At 39.4% G+C, this 17458-nt stretch overlaps 3 protein-coding genes across 3 annotated transcripts; 1 reads left to right on the top strand and 2 right to left on the bottom strand.

The window, feature by feature from the left end:
* Nucleotides 1-3754: 3754 nt before the first annotated feature.
* On the bottom strand, nucleotides 3755-6262 carry LOC108360378 (cytochrome P450 6a2-like). Its single transcript, XM_017612637.1, has 2 exons — nucleotides 4611-6262; nucleotides 3755-4553 (listed from the first exon to the last, which is right to left on the bottom strand). The coding sequence occupies exons 1-2, from the start codon at nucleotides 5707-5709 to the stop codon at nucleotides 4159-4161; spliced, it is 1494 nt and encodes a 497-aa protein (XP_017468126.1). The 5' UTR covers nucleotides 5710-6262; the 3' UTR covers nucleotides 3755-4158.
* A 2843-nt stretch (nucleotides 6263-9105) lies between these two features.
* On the bottom strand, nucleotides 9106-11524 carry LOC108360376 (cytochrome P450 6a9-like). Its single transcript, XM_017612636.1, has 2 exons — nucleotides 9932-11524; nucleotides 9106-9867 (listed from the first exon to the last, which is right to left on the bottom strand). The coding sequence occupies exons 1-2, from the start codon at nucleotides 11028-11030 to the stop codon at nucleotides 9452-9454; spliced, it is 1515 nt and encodes a 504-aa protein (XP_017468125.1). The 5' UTR covers nucleotides 11031-11524; the 3' UTR covers nucleotides 9106-9451.
* A 2591-nt stretch (nucleotides 11525-14115) lies between these two features.
* Nucleotides 14116-17095, top strand: Cyp317a1 (Cytochrome P450 317a1). Its single transcript, XM_017612635.1, has 2 exons — nucleotides 14116-16050; nucleotides 16114-17095. The coding sequence occupies exons 1-2, from the start codon at nucleotides 14898-14900 to the stop codon at nucleotides 16539-16541; spliced, it is 1581 nt and encodes a 526-aa protein (XP_017468124.1). The 5' UTR covers nucleotides 14116-14897; the 3' UTR covers nucleotides 16542-17095.
* Nucleotides 17096-17458: the final 363 nt, after the last annotated feature.

The raw sequence follows: 17458 nt of genomic DNA, 5'->3' as shown, positions 1-17458 counted from the left end.
GCGAAACTTGGTCACAATCGCATTAATTGTTTGCTCACTTGGTCGATTATGTAGACCATAAATCGGACGTAAAGCGAACCGAACACTGATTTTGGTAATAAAATTCAATGATTTGCAAGCGTTGCTCGTTAGTAAGTCTATTCATGATGAAATGTCAAAGCATACTGAGCATCTTTCTCTTTGACACCATGTCTGAAATCCCACGTGATCTGTCAAATACTAATGCATGAAAATCCTAACCTCAAAAAAATCACCCGTTATATGTACATATGTATGCATTTAGTATCTAAAGCATTTTTCAGCTGGTAGACGTAGCGTGCTTGTAGCAATATCAATTCCAGTGACTTGACAACTTTTGCATTGTACTTTAGCGGAGAATTGCAAGTAACTGCGATAAGATAAATATGGGTTACCCCCCCTCTATATATATACACACCCGTGTATGCATGTTTAGTATGTGTCATCACTGCAAGTGCGAATAACATAAAAACGGTAAAAAATTATGAATGAAAGAAATATCGATTTTTACATCTATTTATTAATGAAGAGCAGGAACGCTTAAATGAAAAGGTCACATTTCTGTAGGCAGCGTTCGGTTTAACTAGTTAGAGCCAACAAAAATGAGCAGAGCTTTAAACTTTCAACAGTTACATTTCTTTGCATGCCCATTAGATCGTATTACCCTTGATTTTCTCTAATAGAATGCATAGGAGACCGCTACTACAGATATTTTACTTACATACTTCTTTTATAGATATGCCTCTGGCGTATGGATTTTTTTTTTTTTGTTTATTTTTTACTATCCTACAACAATTTTAATTAGTCATCGGGCTTCCTAAAGAAGTCTATTAACTTTATCGTTATCAGCGACTTTTTGTTATGTTTCGTCTGATGCAATATGTAGACCTGGTAAATAATATTTTAATAGTGAGACTGTTATTTTAATTTTCTTGCTCAAGTTGAGTGGCCAAGATATGTACACCTTTGCCATTAACAAACCAAAAAAAAAGCTTTAGTGGATAAATAGTGAATCGGTTAGTCACCAGCAAGCTAATGGTCGAGGATACTCTGCAGTCTGTTGTCTTTAGTTCCTTTATTATTACCAAGAATTCCTACAACCAGGTGAACCATGCTGAAGAATATCGAAAAAGCTTTTTTATTTTCAAAGCACCTAATATTTACGTTGTCGCCGGACATTGAAGTTTTCCATACATTTTACATGGGAAAATGCTATTTTTTCGTGCGGACTTTTTCAAGCATTCTACACTGAGGAAAAAATATTAAAATCCATCAGAAACGTAGTTGATCTTCTTACTATAAACGTCGACCAAAGTACTGTATTGCCGTAAATATTCAGTTCGACTACGCGCGTATTAAAATGATCGCGTTCGTTCTGAAAAAGCATCCGTGAAGTAAATAATCAAGATAAAATCCAAAAAAAATAATAATTTAATTTGCATATTGCCTGCAATGGAATTCGAACCCTGACCCTCTCTGGATTGAAACAAGTTGTGGAAAGCATCTTTGCGCACTCAGTTACATGCAGACATATATGTAAATGTGTTTTCAATTGTTGAATTTCCATAAAAAACCCACAGTACGCGAATAAACACCCTGCAAAAATTTGAGGATCAGGTGGTCTACTGGGACGTAGTTTTAAAGTAGGTCTAAAAGGACCAGGTTGCATACTTGTAACTTGTTATGCTGTCCTGGGCTACTTCAATTTGACGTAGATGAAGTGCAAACGAGCCCTGAACGTGAACTAAAGTTCTGAACGGATTGAAAACGACGAGCTACGAGCCACAGCTTCCAATTTGTTATCTTCATTATCTAAATGCTTTCTCGATGGCGACATGATTTTTTTGAACGCGCCAGCGACATCATGAATTTGTATGAGTTTGACTTAAAAGAAGAGGAAGAACCTTATATGTCGTCGCGTAGGCCTGTCGTAGCCAAAATAATTACCTAGTAAGAGAACGTGTTAAAATAATTTGACAGCTGCGGTCCGTAGCTCCTCGTCGTTTTCATTGTGTTCTGGCTATAACACCTACGAAACGTAGTTATATATTTATAAAAGAACTTGCTTCTTTTTGTTAGAATGAGACTAATTCAGTTCTCAATTAATCTCCATGACAGTGGCGATAGCAATACTAAGCATATTTGATGAAAGCTCTCTCTATTTTGCGTAAGTTAGAGAGCTTGTCGTGCAGTATAAGTAAAGTAGTCGTCTTCCATACCATATACGTTGCCTCTCCTCGCCTCTCCTCCCACAACTAAGACAAGACTACCCATTCGGAAAAATGGTGAGTGGCAATGGAGAGGGTATTTGCGTAATCTACCTTTTATGCTGGAAAGTATTAAGCAACCTTAGTACGAAAATTCTGATGAGTCACAACTCAAAATAGTGCGTTCGTCAGAAAATACGAAAAACTATTTCGTAGCACATGCAAATCATATGGGCAAGGGCGACTTTACATTAGGGTTTTTTAACAAAATTATAACAAAAATTTGTTCCAGCTTTTGCTGAAAGGTAAATAAAAGCTCTGTGTACATTTTAACTTCATAATTTCAAAAAGGTCAAATTTTGAGTGGCGACTCTTTTGAAGATGGTGTGCGATATGTAAGGAAAACTTTGTTCGCGTGCTACCTCTTGGACACAGACAGTTTCAAGATGGACGAAGGAGTAGCGTCTGCAGTATATTGCACTAAACCGGTTATTCATAGGTTCTTTAGGCTACCAGACCACAGCAGTATCTATCAAGCCGAGGTCTTTGCTGTTAAGGACGAGGAAGAGATACTACCTGAAATTAACCCGACAAGCGAGCAAATAAACATTTACTTAGACAGTCAGGCAGCCATTAAGACTCTTCTTTCATATGCAATAAATTCGATCATCGTCGCGGACTAGTAAGGAGGCTATAAGAAGGCTAGCTATGGCTAAAACCGTCCACCAATGTATATTGGGTGCCAGAACACAAGAGTGTGGAAGGTTATGAGAGAGCTGATGATCTAGCCAAGGAGGGCGTCCTCTTAGACGCCTCACTAATGACGTGTATACGAATTCCTCTTGGAGAAATCAAAAGATCACAAGATCTGCTCGTGTACCAAAAAGCGGATAGGCTACGATAGCAAACTTACTGATTTACTAATATCAACAAGAAAAAAAGACTCGAGGCTCCTGATAGTGTTGCTAACAGAGCGCTGTTTGCTAAGAGCGCATGCATTTGAATTAGGTCGAATAGAGGACAAAAAATATAGGAAATGTAACTATCACGTGGAAACCGTGAAGCATATAATTTGCGAGTGTGCAAGTTCAGACTCGCGTTACTCGGGAAGGTATAGCTGCAGAGCCTACGAGCAGTAACCGACAAATGGTCAAAGTGTCTATTGAAATTCGCTAAAATGACGGCAGTGTTCCTTAACATTGCGTGAAAGCATTGATTCATAGGTCGTAAACGCATCTGACAACGCCGTTGACATTATATTCGTCTATGTAAGACTACTCACTGCAGCCCTTGCTTTGAGTTCCATGGCGCCTTCTCTCAAACGTCCGTTCCATGCAAAATATATGCATACATATGTACATCATTTTCCTACCTTGTCTGTAAAATCCACCAATACCAACGAAACAAAAACACTCATTCTTAATATGTATAATCTCACTTTTATTAAAATATTTCCATACAATTTATTTTAAAATACGAAATAGGTGTACAATAGAAATTGTGCTTTCAAGCTCACTTAACAAATAAAATTGTTAATCAACCAAAAAATTTATATTTAACAAAAAACTTTGCAAAAATCCACTTCCAAATACGAATTTGCGTCTAAGAAATTTTAAACTACAAAAATTCTCACAACTTATCTCAAAATCTCAAGATTTCGCAAATAATTCGGCAGTCGGCGATTCAACAAAGCCAAAAATGCTTTAACACTCTTGTAGATCACAGTTACAGTTACTATTTGTACTTTTGTCGATACATGGGCTCCCTAAAATATAAATTTACACAGTAAAGGCATTAGGAAAATCGCATAAGCCCATGATAAATAAATTAATTTTGGTCAAAAAACGTTTTTGAAGAAAAATATAAAACTACTTTTCCAAAGACGTCTCCAAACTTACAAACCTAAATTTCACTAAAAAATTAATTTCGTGCGCTAAACTCGTTCAACCTTCAAGAAAATGCCATTTTTTGGTAGCCTCTTACCGGACTTGGTCATCGCGCTCACAGAGAAGCGAAAGTGCTGCATCAGATATACTAATGCCACGCTCATTTCCATGTGACCAAATCGGAAGCCGATGCACTTGCGCGGTCCATCGCCAAATGGAAGCCACTCGATCTTTTCACGCAGCTTCATCCTCTCCGGCGTGAAGCGTTCCGGATCGAAGAGCTCAGGATTCGGGTAAATTTCAGCATCGTAATGTATGCCAACTACGGGTATTGTCACTAACATTCCTGCCGGTATGACATACTTCGGATGGCCGGGTACCACGTAGTCGTGAAGCGCCTGACGCGCTAGGTGCGGTAACACCGGATACTTACGCAACGTTTCTGTAGATTGCACGTATTCTAATAGTTGTCATTCATTTTTTAATTGCACACACTCACCTGCCAATACCTGCTTCATATATTGCATCTCATTCAGACACTCATAGGTGAGCTCATTGTCGTGCTGTTCCAGCGTCTCATTGACCTCACAGCGTAGCCGTTCCTGCAGCTCGGGTTGCAGTGCCAACTCATACAGAGTATATGAAAGCGTCGCTGATGATTTTTCGGAACCTGCAGCAAAGAAGAAAAACGCTTGCGCTGTCATCTCCTCCACAGTCAGACCCTTAAATTCATCATTTTCATCATACCTTAAATTTTTACTCTTACTCAGCTCCATCAGCAGATTCATCAAGTCGTTGCCGCGTACATTGTTCTTCTGCCGATATTCCACATTCTCCCTCACCAGGCGCATAAAGAACTTCTCGATATCCGGATGAGTTACCGCCATGCGTAGCAAGCGCGCCAGCTTCGGAAATCCCTCAATCAGAGCAGACACCAGCAGTCCATGGCGACGATCGGTCGAGATACGACGTCCAATTGTGCGACACTCTGCGTTCGGATTCTTGAGACTGTTGCACTCAATACCCAAAGCACACTTTCCAATGACATCTGTGGTGTAGCGGCCCATCAGCTCCTTCACTTCGATGCTACTGCCGCGCTTTACCAGTTCATTAAGCACATCCACCATTTGCAGTGCCACATTACGAACGTACGGAAACATGCCACGCACTTTATATTCGGAGAATATTGGCGACAGTTTGCCATGCAGTATACGCCACTTTGAACCATCCACGAAGAACAAGTGACCCGTTAGCGGATCATCCCTCTTATTGTGGAACAAACCACGATCGCTGAAGTTCGCAAAGTCCTTAATCAGTATATTCTTGACAAGTTCCATATCCAAGACCATCACCGCGGGACGTTGGAAGAAATAATAGCCGCAGAATGGACCGCTGTACTTGAAGCGCTCGTACATGGAACGCAAGATCTCGGAGTAACCAAACGCCTTGGTCAGACGATGAAAACTGCCATATAGGTAGCTAGGCTCGTCGTGTGGTATGCCGCGTTGCCGCCAATAGTTCATACGGCGCCAAAATAAATATGCGACAGTCGAAATGAAAGCCGATACACAAGCAACTAACACCAGCGTCAATGGCATTGTGAAATTCAGTAAAAACAGCAGATAAATAAACTAAACTTAGATGTACACATCACAAGCTGAGCGTAAGAAATAATAGCGCTACGACCGGCTCGTCGCCTTTATATAGCCGATGGAAATTGCGCGCTACGAAGTAAGCAGCCACGCGAACCGCCACTTGTGGCCTGAGCGCTTGTCTGGCATTTTAATGAGATCGCTTTGAAGCAAGCGAACCGATTTGCAGACAGGTTGGGCATCTGAGCACACCGACCAGAACGTATTGCAAGCAAAACGACGTCATTATGTCGCACAACTATGTATAAAAACAAGTATTGCAAATACCAAACATACATACATAATTAGTAAAGTAAAATATTTCAGTAGTTTGCCTTTCCGTTGTTTGCTAAAAGAGTGCATATGTATACAAAAATTTGTTTGATGCTGTATTAGTTTTTCGAAAAGGTAATTGGTTCAATGTTTATGGTCTGATTATGGCAACTTAACGTTACTTGTCGGCTCTCACTTAAGCATTCTCTTAAATGGATGTTGCTTATAATTGAACAGCCGAAATTTAACGTAATCTGTTTCATTTAAATTTTTGAAGTTCTACGTTCCGTTAAGTTAAGTTAAGTTGCCATAATCAGGCTTATAGTTGCTAATCATATGCCAGCTAGTGATGATATTCTCGCCGTGGTGAAAGCCTCGCTATCAGCTTGTGAGTTGAAAAGCCAAGCGTCAATACATAAGGTTGAACTAGCATACAAATTTGTATGGAAATAAATGAATCAAAATTAACCAACTGGAACGTTTTCTCTGAGTCTTGAATTATGTTTGATGCTAATGTGGTTTTCTGCTCTAATTACTAAACTATGACAAAAATCGCTACTTGACAAGAAGTTTATAAGTGACAGTCCCAGAAGTCAGGACTACTGATCTGCTGTGTTAGTCTTACTTCATGAATTCTTATAGCCCTTGGGTGTCTAAGAAGCTAGCTTTACCGTCCGCGCTCCACCATTTGCAGAAAAAAATCTTACGATTCCACATGTTCCCGTTTTCGCCCATCATCTGCCTAGCTGGTGTGGGCCCTATCTGTGCAAGAGTAGTCGGCAAACAGTACAAACCGTCCCACCTTCTCTTTAATCGCTAACACCAGCTCGAGGGTGCCTTCCCTAACCGGATTTTTCACTAGGCAGTTTCCTGCAACATCACTGGAACCTGTTAGCCATATGCTAAGCCTAAGTAGACATACATATGCCAAAAAAATTTTGCGCGCCGGGAGCGAGTGATTGGCACTGAGCTATCGACGTTACACAGCTAAGAGCCAGTAGCCAACTTTCTTCATGGCAACTACGTCTGCCTGAAATATTTTACCCATGATAAAAACATAACAAGGTAAAACCATTGAGAGGCAGTCTGACGTTTGCCAACAATATAATTTTAAAATCAAAACTCAAACTCACACACACATTTCTCATTTTCAATCTCAATCAACAACAATTGTGAACAATTTAATTTTTTTATTTTCAATTTTATATGATTTTAAAATGTTGGCAAACGTCAGAAAAAAATCATGGCCGACGAAATGAGAGAATGCATTTACCTTGTAATGTTTTTATCATGATTTTAGCTATATGGCCTTTGTGTTCATGGGAGATTTAATGAGCAGAGACACCGCCAGCAACGCTTCCATCAAGCTTGGACTTTGCCCTGTAAAATTACAGCGCTCCTTCCTTGAAGCTGCCGCCTTTCATTCACAGTTTTCCTGAAAAGGTTAAAATCGAGCGGGCCTGTCTGTAGCAAGCCTAAATGCACAGCGTTAACGGGGTGAAGCTAAAACAGTGTTCACATGAGGTAATTTTCCAGGTAATTTTAGAGGCGATAAGATCAATCAAAAGTTGGCTGCACCCCAACTTCATTGGAAGCGATTAGTTGAAAGGCCGTTCCCACCAGGCAATTTTTGTTTCCAAATAAAAGTTGCCTGTATAATCGCCTCATGTAAACACCATATACGGTGGTGGGCCGGAGACAGCTTGGTGCACAGAATCTACAACCATTTATCGACATCAAAATATATATTCTTATTGGATGGGGTTTTTTCGCTTCAAACGGCGATAATGTTATCGATAACAATATCGATTACTATTATGGTAAAAATAATAATGAGAAAAACCTTAACAAAATTAATGCGAATACGAAGTAAATAGGCCGAATCGATAACTGTTAAAAAACGATAATGATAATGGCATCGATAAATTCTTTTTTTGTGTCCATAAAAAAATAAATGTGCTATTACTTAAACTAAATATTAAAAAACAAAAATAAATTACGTTGTTAATTAAACGGCTTGAAAATGTAACATATTTTGTTTATATTATTGAAAAAACCCCTTAAATTTACTAAGAAATAACAAAAGGTATCGCTTAAATAAGAGCATCTCTATTGAAGGTGCTACAAAAGATTTTTAGTAAAATAATTTCAATTAAGCAAAATTAATAATATAAGAACTTATTATAAAAATTCAAAAATTCTATAGCTTGCCCTGGTCATATAAAATTTACAAGAACACCACAGTTCTTACATTTAAAATTTGTTTTTTTTTTACGAAAATTCTCACAACCAGAAACAGACACCCATTATAATTGCATTCAAATTTTAATTTCAAATCGTACACTTAACTCAACGTGCGTAGCTCGCAACAATCGAAAGGCAAGGAATGCAAGTATATTTAAATTTTTCATTTAAGCATTTTTTTTACTTCAAAGAAAATAAATTGTATTTATTTATTTTTCGCAAAACAAACGAGTATGTTACATATAGGTGTATATATGTAGTATTGACACAATTTAAGTCCACTCCAACAAAACACGCAAGCCTTGTATGTGTGTGAGTTATCGTTTCCGAGAATAATCCAATGCAGTCCATGCAAGTATTTATAAATTTATGTATGCATTATGTATGTATGTATGTACATTTGAACAAGTTTTAAGTCAGTAACGGCTCGAATAATATTTTGACTAGAACAAATGTGAGAATTGCAGTTTCGTTATTTCCCCATGATTACTATTTCTAAGTAATAATATAGAAAAAGCATACATACATATGTGCATTAGGGCGGTCCAAAAAAAAGTGGAGTCCGAATTTTAATGCTCACACCCCTTACGATGCCTCTATACCGAAAAAAATTCATTTTTTTATTTTGATTGCAAAAACTATTTAGAAGTCGCTCAAAGCACTCAAAGTCTTCCATGTATTTTATAAGGAAAAAACCTGTTCTTCGAAATCGTATAGAATTCTGAAAATCAATATTTTTTTATGGGAAAGCTTTGTTTCTCTACAAAAGTCTTCCAATAATAATACCCAATTGTTTATCAGCCATTTTTTAATATTAACTATTTTTATGAGTCTCTAAAACCCCCAAAAATGCAAGGGGGTAATCCATAAAAAATCGCTAGTATTAAAAAAGGGTAAAATAAACGATTGGGTTTGATTAATGGAAGTCTCCTGAAGAGAAGCAGAGTTTTCCGATGAAAAAATATTTATTTTCAAGAATTCTGTACCATTTCTACGAAAACTTGTTTTTTTTTAATTAAAAAGCAGGGGTATATCTTTTCGATATAGAGGGATGAGAATTACTTTTTTCACCTGCATTTTTGGACCATCCTCATGCACATACTTTTGTGTATATTCCGGCTGAAACCCCCTTTCAAATAAGTACATATGTATGAGTGTGTATATCTTTCTATGTATGTATCAGTACGGTACGTCAAACCTTTTCCACTCTCAAAAATATGCCGCCTTGTGGAAATAGTGGAAAAGATTTCTGGTAAACAATTGGGATTGGTGTCCTCTCACAGGGAGAGAACTTAAGCTGGCGCAGCAGGTAGGTCAGACCGATGCGCATCTGCATCTGTCCGAAGCGCATGCCGATGCAATTACGCGGACCGTCGCCGAAGGGCAACCAGTCGACGCTGTCGCGCAGCTTCACCGCATCGGGCGCAAAACGCGATGGATCGAATTTATCTGGATCCGGATATATTTCAGGGTCGTAGTGTATGCCAATCGTCGGTATGGTGACCATCATGCCTTTCTTGATAACATATTTCGGATGGCCTGCCACCACATAGTCCTTGGCTGCTTGGCGCATTAAATTCGGCGCGATCGGATATTTCCGCTGTGTTTCTGTTGCGGCAGAAAAAATACAATGTCGCACATCACATTTTTAATCAACGCTCACTTTACTCACCCGCTAGCACCTGTTTCATGTATTGCATATCCTCCACGCACTCGTAGGTGAACTCGTTATTATGTTTTCGAATGGTCTCTTCGATCTCCGTACGCAGCTGCGTCTGTATGTCCGGATGCAGCGCCAGCTCGTACAGCGCGAATGCCAAAGTTGTCGCTGAAGTCTCGAAGCCAGCCACGAAGAAAACAAACGCCTGTGCGGTCATCTCGCTCACGCTAAGTGCGCATGCTACATCACTTTCGCTTTTCAAATGCTTGCCCTTATTCAAATCCATAAGAATGCTCATAAAGTCATTGGCATGCACACGATTTCGCTCACGAAACTCAACATTTTCGTGCACGATGCGCAGAAAGAAATCGGTTATATCCTGTGGCATGATGGCCATGCGCAGGCGACGCGCCACATTCGGAAAGCTGTTGATGAAAGCGTTGACAAGCGCGCCATGACGACGCGCCCCAATTATCTTGCGGCCCATAACACGAAATTCAGCATGGGGATCCTGCAGACTGTTACACTCAATGCCGAAGGCACAGTTGCCAATCACGTCGGTGGTAAAGCACGCCATCATCTCCTTCCAGTCCCAAACATGCTCATCCTCAGCGAAACGTTTCGCCACCGCAGCCATCAGCTGATCGCCCACTTTCAATACGGTGGGAAACATGAATTTCATCTTGCCGGAAGTGAAAGTGGGCGTAAGCTTACTACGCAATCCTCGCCACTGATTGCCATCCAAGCGAAATAGATGGCCAGTGAGTGGATCATCCTTTTCGTTGTGAAAAAGGCCACGATCGGCAAAATTATTAAAATCCTTGATGAGTATACTCTTCACGAGCGCCCGGTCCAGCACCAGCACGGCGGGACGTTGAAACAGGTAGTAACCGCAGAAGGGACCCGTTCCCTTATGACGCGTGTATAATTCCAGTAAAATTTCGGCAAAGTTGCGCGTCTTCAACAAACCCTTCAGATTGCCAGCGAAAAAGTGTGGTCGATCGTGCGGTATGCCTTGGTAGCGCCAATAGTTCATGCGGCGACGCAGCAAGTAGAACAGAAACGAGAGTAGCGCCAATAGCGCGGCTAAAAGAACTGCAAACACAGACATTTTTATAGTTTACCGGCTCTTGAACAACTGATCTTCGGCAAGGCGATGCAAGTGCAAATGTACTAATAACAATGACTAAATAAGAGAGCTTAGTGTAATCGAAGCCGCACAATGGGAATTTCTTGGGAATCGCGTGCTGCGCTTACTGCAAAACGTTGAGAGCGCTGCAAGGTTGTGTGCCTATTTTGTTACTGACCACAAAAACTTGAAACTTGATTTACAATCATAAATGCACAATTAAATGTTAAGCCGAGTTGTTGGCATGCATGCAATTATATGAGAAATATATATGTATGTATATTTCTTCAGATAAGAGCCTTGAACAGTGCCAAGTATGTTTACAAAAGAATTTATCGATGAGATAGCACGCATAGTCATTGTGGATGGGTGTGTTCATGAAGTGACGCGAAATGAAGTGAAATGAAATAAAGGGAAATGAAGTCATAGGAAGTGAAATGAAATGAAACGAAGTAAAATAGAACGACGAAGAGATGAGATGAGATGACATGAAACGAAATAGAAGTGAAAAAAAATGTAATGGAATGGAATGCCATGAAATGAAATGAAATTAAATGAAGACACAAGAAACGAAATTAAACCAATAGAATAGAAAATATTAAAAATTAATAATGAAATTTGTATAACTATTTAACTCTCCACAAAATGTAGAATTTCAGTTACTCGCTCTCGCTTGTTTTGCGCTGCTCTATGAATGCCCCCATCGCTTTAACAAGACGATTAAAAGCATTCCATTTAAGTTCAATTCATTATTCCGCTTCATTAAATTTTGCAATGACGCTCTCATTGACACTTACGTAAATACATACATACAAATGAAAATACAAAATATGTAAATATGTAAACATACACACGAAAACGGTCTTTGTTTTTTTTCTTTATTTTACTCTCTGTTTTAATACGAATGCCTCAAAGCCACACAAGCTTTCGTATTTTATGAGCAGCAATCAGCGAATTCCTTATTAAAAAAAAAAACAATAAAAAACTATGTGTCGACTGATAAGTTGACTGGCGTTATTGATTGCATTAAAAAGTTAACACAAATAATGCCAAGCCCCGGTACATTATTATTATTTATCATATTTAATATATTTATTCGCTATCACGTACCTAATAGTATGTACATATGTATGTAATATAAATAATAAATAATAATGTGTGGTGTTGAATAAAATTTGCGGAAAGCAAAGTGATGGCAAGCGAAATAATTGCTAAAAAAGGAATCAAATCGAAAATCATTGAAGGAAATGTTATCTAGGAAGATTTTCTCTTAAACAACACCCTTATAGCGGGTTCTCACTTCACGAATGATTGAAACTCTGTCGTAAATTCTAGTTCAGAGCACTTTTTTAGGGGAATTATAAATTTGTGAATTAAAAAGTAAGCATTGGCGCTTATTATGGTACTCGTGAAAACATAGCATTATCCAAGAGATATTTCCCCCTTACCAGATAAGCCATAGTAAATGTAATTGAAAAATTCTCTAAACATGTATAATCTGAGCTTTTTTAAAAAGCTCTAAAACCATTCAAAAATACCTGTCGAAACAAACTAATTATTTTCGTTATAAAAACTATACGTAATTTTTACTTTCAGTATTATCTTTAAATTCACAATTTTCAGGCTTATCGCTATCATCTTTGATAAGGTGAGAGATATGCTTTTTAAAAATAGATTAACGTTGCACGTGCGTGGAAATCGGCAGAGATGGAACTTTCAGTAATAAGAACAGTAAATTTAGGGAATAACAATATGGCTTAATAAAACCTTTAAAAACGCAAGTCTGAATAGTTGATTGTAGTTGGATTGAAAGAATGAAAAATGGAAAAAGCAATAACAATTTACATGGCCCAGTTATGCATACTTAGCGTTGCATGAGCGAATCTGTTAAATGGGCTTTGCGTGTAAGCGGTCACCCAACGCATAGCACTTAACATGTAGAATTCTCTTTGGTTTTGATTTTTACGTAAAAATGGTATATCAATGTAAGTATGCATAACTGGGCTATAAGAAGGCAGGCTTTGAACGCTGGAGTTGCTGGTTCAAGTCCCAGTGAACTCGGTGAAGAAGTCTAATGAGGAGATGTGACGATCTCCCAAATAGCAGCTATAATTTCGACCATTTATAAATTATTGTTGTTTTTCCTCAACATTTTTCACCAAAAACTGCCTCAAGCTTAATAAAATTGTTTAATTGAAAAGATATGAATCAAAAATATAACTGCAAACTTAAAAAGTAAGAACAAATTAATTGTTATGGTTTATGAAAACTTTTCAATAAATATAAATTGCGTTTAAGCACTGCCTTTCGGGATTACATTCCGATTCTAGGTCAATGGTGATCACAGTGAGATTTTGCTACTTGCGCGTTCATATAAGTAAAAGCTATAGAAACCTTTATAAAGCTTCTAACGCGGAATAGTTTTTGGTCGTGAATGTTCTAGATAAAGATTATAGAAAGCTAAAAAAGCTCTGTATGCGAGAAAGACAATGTACATCACCGATTTACACCAGTGAAAGTACTCTAAGCGCGCAGAGCTTTTTTAAGCTTTCCATAGACTTTCTGTCAGTGACGATCTGAGTGGGCTTTTACTCTGTGCGCTTCCATATAAAATCTATAATATTAATAATGATATTTTTTACGCTTACAAGTTTTCTAAGTACATATTTGGACGAGCTTCTCCTCCAATCTTGAAATTTTTACAAAACTAAAGGAAGCTACAGTTTTACGCCGCCTCCGAGCCTCAAATAGAGCTTTTTCATGGTAGGAGTACATACACGTGGAGGTTTTCCGTTTCCTGCCGTCTAACGACCGCTGTTAGAAAAAAACCTTTTCTAATTCAAATCTAGCTTGTACCAGGAGTCGAACTCAGGGCCAACGGAGTGTAAGCACCTCTAACCACTCAGCCACAACGTCAGTCTATAGCAAGCCTTAAAAATCGTCTATTGTTGAGCATGTGTTGGTTGCAGCAGTTTATATCGATCTTGCTGAGCTTTTCGTCTTTTTAAGTTAGACAATTACCGGTAGCTACTAATAATATCGCCTCACTAGGAATAGTGGCTAAGCGAAAATGCATTGTACTTTTTCGATACTTTCAGAATAGAAGCGGCACTTCATAGCTGACAAAAGTAAATATTTACGTAGGCAAACGCCTGAATTAGTCACTGTCTATATGTTAACGCTCAGCTAGTTGAAGTCAATGCATTTTTGGTTAGCTGAGTTTCGCATTGTTGTTTGAAATGCTACGAAAACAAAACGCTGTTCAAATTTATTCTCCAGCACTTTTGGGAGTTACAGTCTTTTTCCGACGTGCCGCTCTTCAACTGAACTCGTTGTGTAAGTGCAATAAACTACCACACAGCGCACACAGCCACATTTCAACCGCACCGAATTCTCGGCGTACCCTAATACAACAATTAAAAAATATGAGCTTATTTAAAAATGCTCACCTGTAATTACGCTGATAAAAAAATGTATTAGAACGAGTACGTAAGGCGTCCGCTAAACGAAAAAAAGCTCTACAACTGACTCCGCTGGAAAAGCGTGAGCGCACAGTGGAGTACGAGTAAAATACTTGGGTATAGGAAACGCTTAGTAAGCGGTTGAAACGCGCGCCGAGTGGCAGCGCTAAAAACTTATTGAAAGTGAAGTTTACCGCACGATTTTAATAAGCGCAAAAAGTGTTGAGCGGCGGAGGTGCGGTGTGCGCGCACTCACATGAGTACATAAATACGAGATAACAGAAAGTACTTTAACTAAATTATTTTGGTGTTTTTTTATGAGTGCGTGCCCTTGAACGGACATTAAGTCATTCGAAATTCCACAAAGGTTGGCAAGAAATATTTTAAAATGTGGTGGGTATGGCTAATTGTGGCCATTGTGATTACCGTCCTCATAATCTTCGTCATCACGCCGCTTATTTACATCTTCTACAAGCGTAACTACTGGCGTATGCACCATGTGCCATTCGAACCTCCTGCGCCGGAGTTTGAAATTCTACAGCATCTATTTGGCCTGCGCACAACACTGGAATGGCAGGAACTGGAGCACTACGATCAGCTGTACCGCAATTTCAAAGGTCAGGGTCCCTTTTGCGGTTTCTATCGCCTCATGCAGCCGCGCGCTCTCATACTCGATCGCGAGTTGATTATGCAGATACTGATCAAGAACTTCTCGAATTTCAATGATCGCGGCATCTATCACAACAGCAAACACGATCCGCTCTCTGCCGACTTGTATAGCAGACGTGGTAGCGAGTGGAAAGAGATGCGACTGCGACTGGAGCCGATTTTTGCCAAAGATGAATTGCGCCACCTGTACGATGGGCTGCGGGCAACGTGCGCGGAATGGCTGGAGAGCTTCGATCAGCTGGTGAGAGAAGAGCGCGCGCATAGCGGTTACATAGAGATACGCACACAAATGCGCCGTTTTGTGTTAACCAGCTTGGCAGTTTGTGTTTTCGATTTGAACGCACAACGGCAGCAAAAGTATCCGCTGAACGTTTTCGATGATATGACTCATCTAGAGAATACAACATCACGTCACAGCGAATTTGCTAATGCGTTCTTGCGGCGATATCCCAGGCTGGGTAAGAGGCTTAAGTTGCGTACCACTTGCAGGGATGTGGAAAACTATTTCATTGGCCTAATCACTGAGGTGGTGAGCGAGCGTGAGCAGAGCGCTACTGAGAAACACGACTACCTACAACTTTTGGTGAACTTAATGCAACAGGAGCTGAGTACACACGAGGTTGAGGATCAGACCATGAAGGAGCTGAAGGAGCACTTAATGGGAGAGTTAGCCTCGCATGCTATTTCCTTCCTCAAGGCAGGACTGCGTCCCACCACACACACACTCACATATGTGCTATACGAATTGGCATTGAACGATCCAATACAACAACAGCTGCGTGATGAGGTGGCGGAAGCGCTGCAGCGGCACAACAATGAGCTCACTTACGATTGTGTACGCGAACTTAAGTTTATGGGTCAAGTCATATCAGGTTAGTGTCGTTTATTTGCGCTGAGACATAACGGTAACTTAATAAAATTGTTTTATTTTTCAGAGACCATACGCCTGCATCCGGTGGTGCCTTACCTGATACGGCGCACGCTCACCGATTTCCCGGTGCCAAACAACGACAAGTATGCGCTACCCAAAAATATGTTCATCATCGTGCCCACGCATGCCATACACAACGACGCCGAATATTATCCGGAGCCGTTTATGTTCAAGCCTGAACGATTCGGCCGCACCGACAATAAGCGACGTGACCTCTGCATATGGCTAGGCTTCGGCGAAGGACCACGCAGCTGCATTGGTCTGCAATTCGCTCAGCTGCTGATGCGACTACTCTTGGCACAGCTGATTACGCGGTATCATTTTAGTGTAGACCGCACGCGGCTGATGACGAAGCCGCAGAATGTGATCAGACTGCGGGTGGAGCCGCTGAACGACGAGCCAGAGGGCAGAGAGGCTGATGTGGTGATTTAGTCGAACGGTGGAAGTTTTAGAACAATATTTAGTTTAAGGTTATACAGGGTTGTATTGTAGCAAGGAAATATGTAAATTTTGGAAGCAATTGTTGTAAATATTTTTATAAATTTGTGATGAACTTTAACAAGATATTTAGTAGAATACCGATGTAAATAAAGAACAAGCGATGTCAAGAAATCTCTGTTAGTCAAAAACAAAAAACATTCGTTTTCTTTAGACGACATTGCGCATTCCATAATGGAATAGTTTTCATTAATGTTAAATAAGTAAGAAAAAGCATTGCGATTTTTGGGCCTCTATTTAGAAACGATCACAAATAATGCACATACATAAATTAAAGATCAGTACCTAGATGAAAAATATTAAAAGTTGAAATTTGTATTAACCGTTAGATCGTATAGGGAGTACATTTGTGTAGAAATCTCAATTTAAAGATGTCCCAAGTTACATATCAAGCGCAACCTGAACCAGAACATTCCAACCTTGGCGGACAGCCAAGCGACAATTAAGGGCCTCAGATCCCATCAGGTAACATCAAAATCGGAGATGGGGTGCCTAAGTAAGCTGAAATCCCTTGGCTTGACTAATCGAGTTTATATTATCTGACGTACTGCTTTTGGGAGTAAACGTGCTCCTTTTTATTGCAATGTACTCCCTTGTACTCCAAAAAAAATATCTGGAAATGTACTCCTTTATTCGCTTTGTACTTCTTTTGTACTCCTTTTTCCAGCTATTAATATTTTATCATATACAGTGTGTAAAATAATATCTGTTGCAGTTTTTTTTTTGAAAAATAAATTATCCACAGATTTTAAATTTTGTTAATTTGTTTTTAAATTTCAACCTTCATTTGGGTTTACCAGGGGGTTTGGGAGAAAAGCGCAAGTCTTCGTCGGTTACTTTATTACATACCT

This window comes from Rhagoletis zephyria, unplaced genomic scaffold (genome assembly GCF_001687245.7).
Source record: "Rhagoletis zephyria isolate East Lansing unplaced genomic scaffold, Rhagoletis_zephyria_1.1 Rzeph_scaffold_00563, whole genome shotgun sequence".
NCBI lineage: Eukaryota > Metazoa > Arthropoda > Insecta > Diptera > Tephritidae > Rhagoletis > Rhagoletis zephyria.
This window is presented reverse-complemented; position numbering and strand designations above follow the sequence as displayed.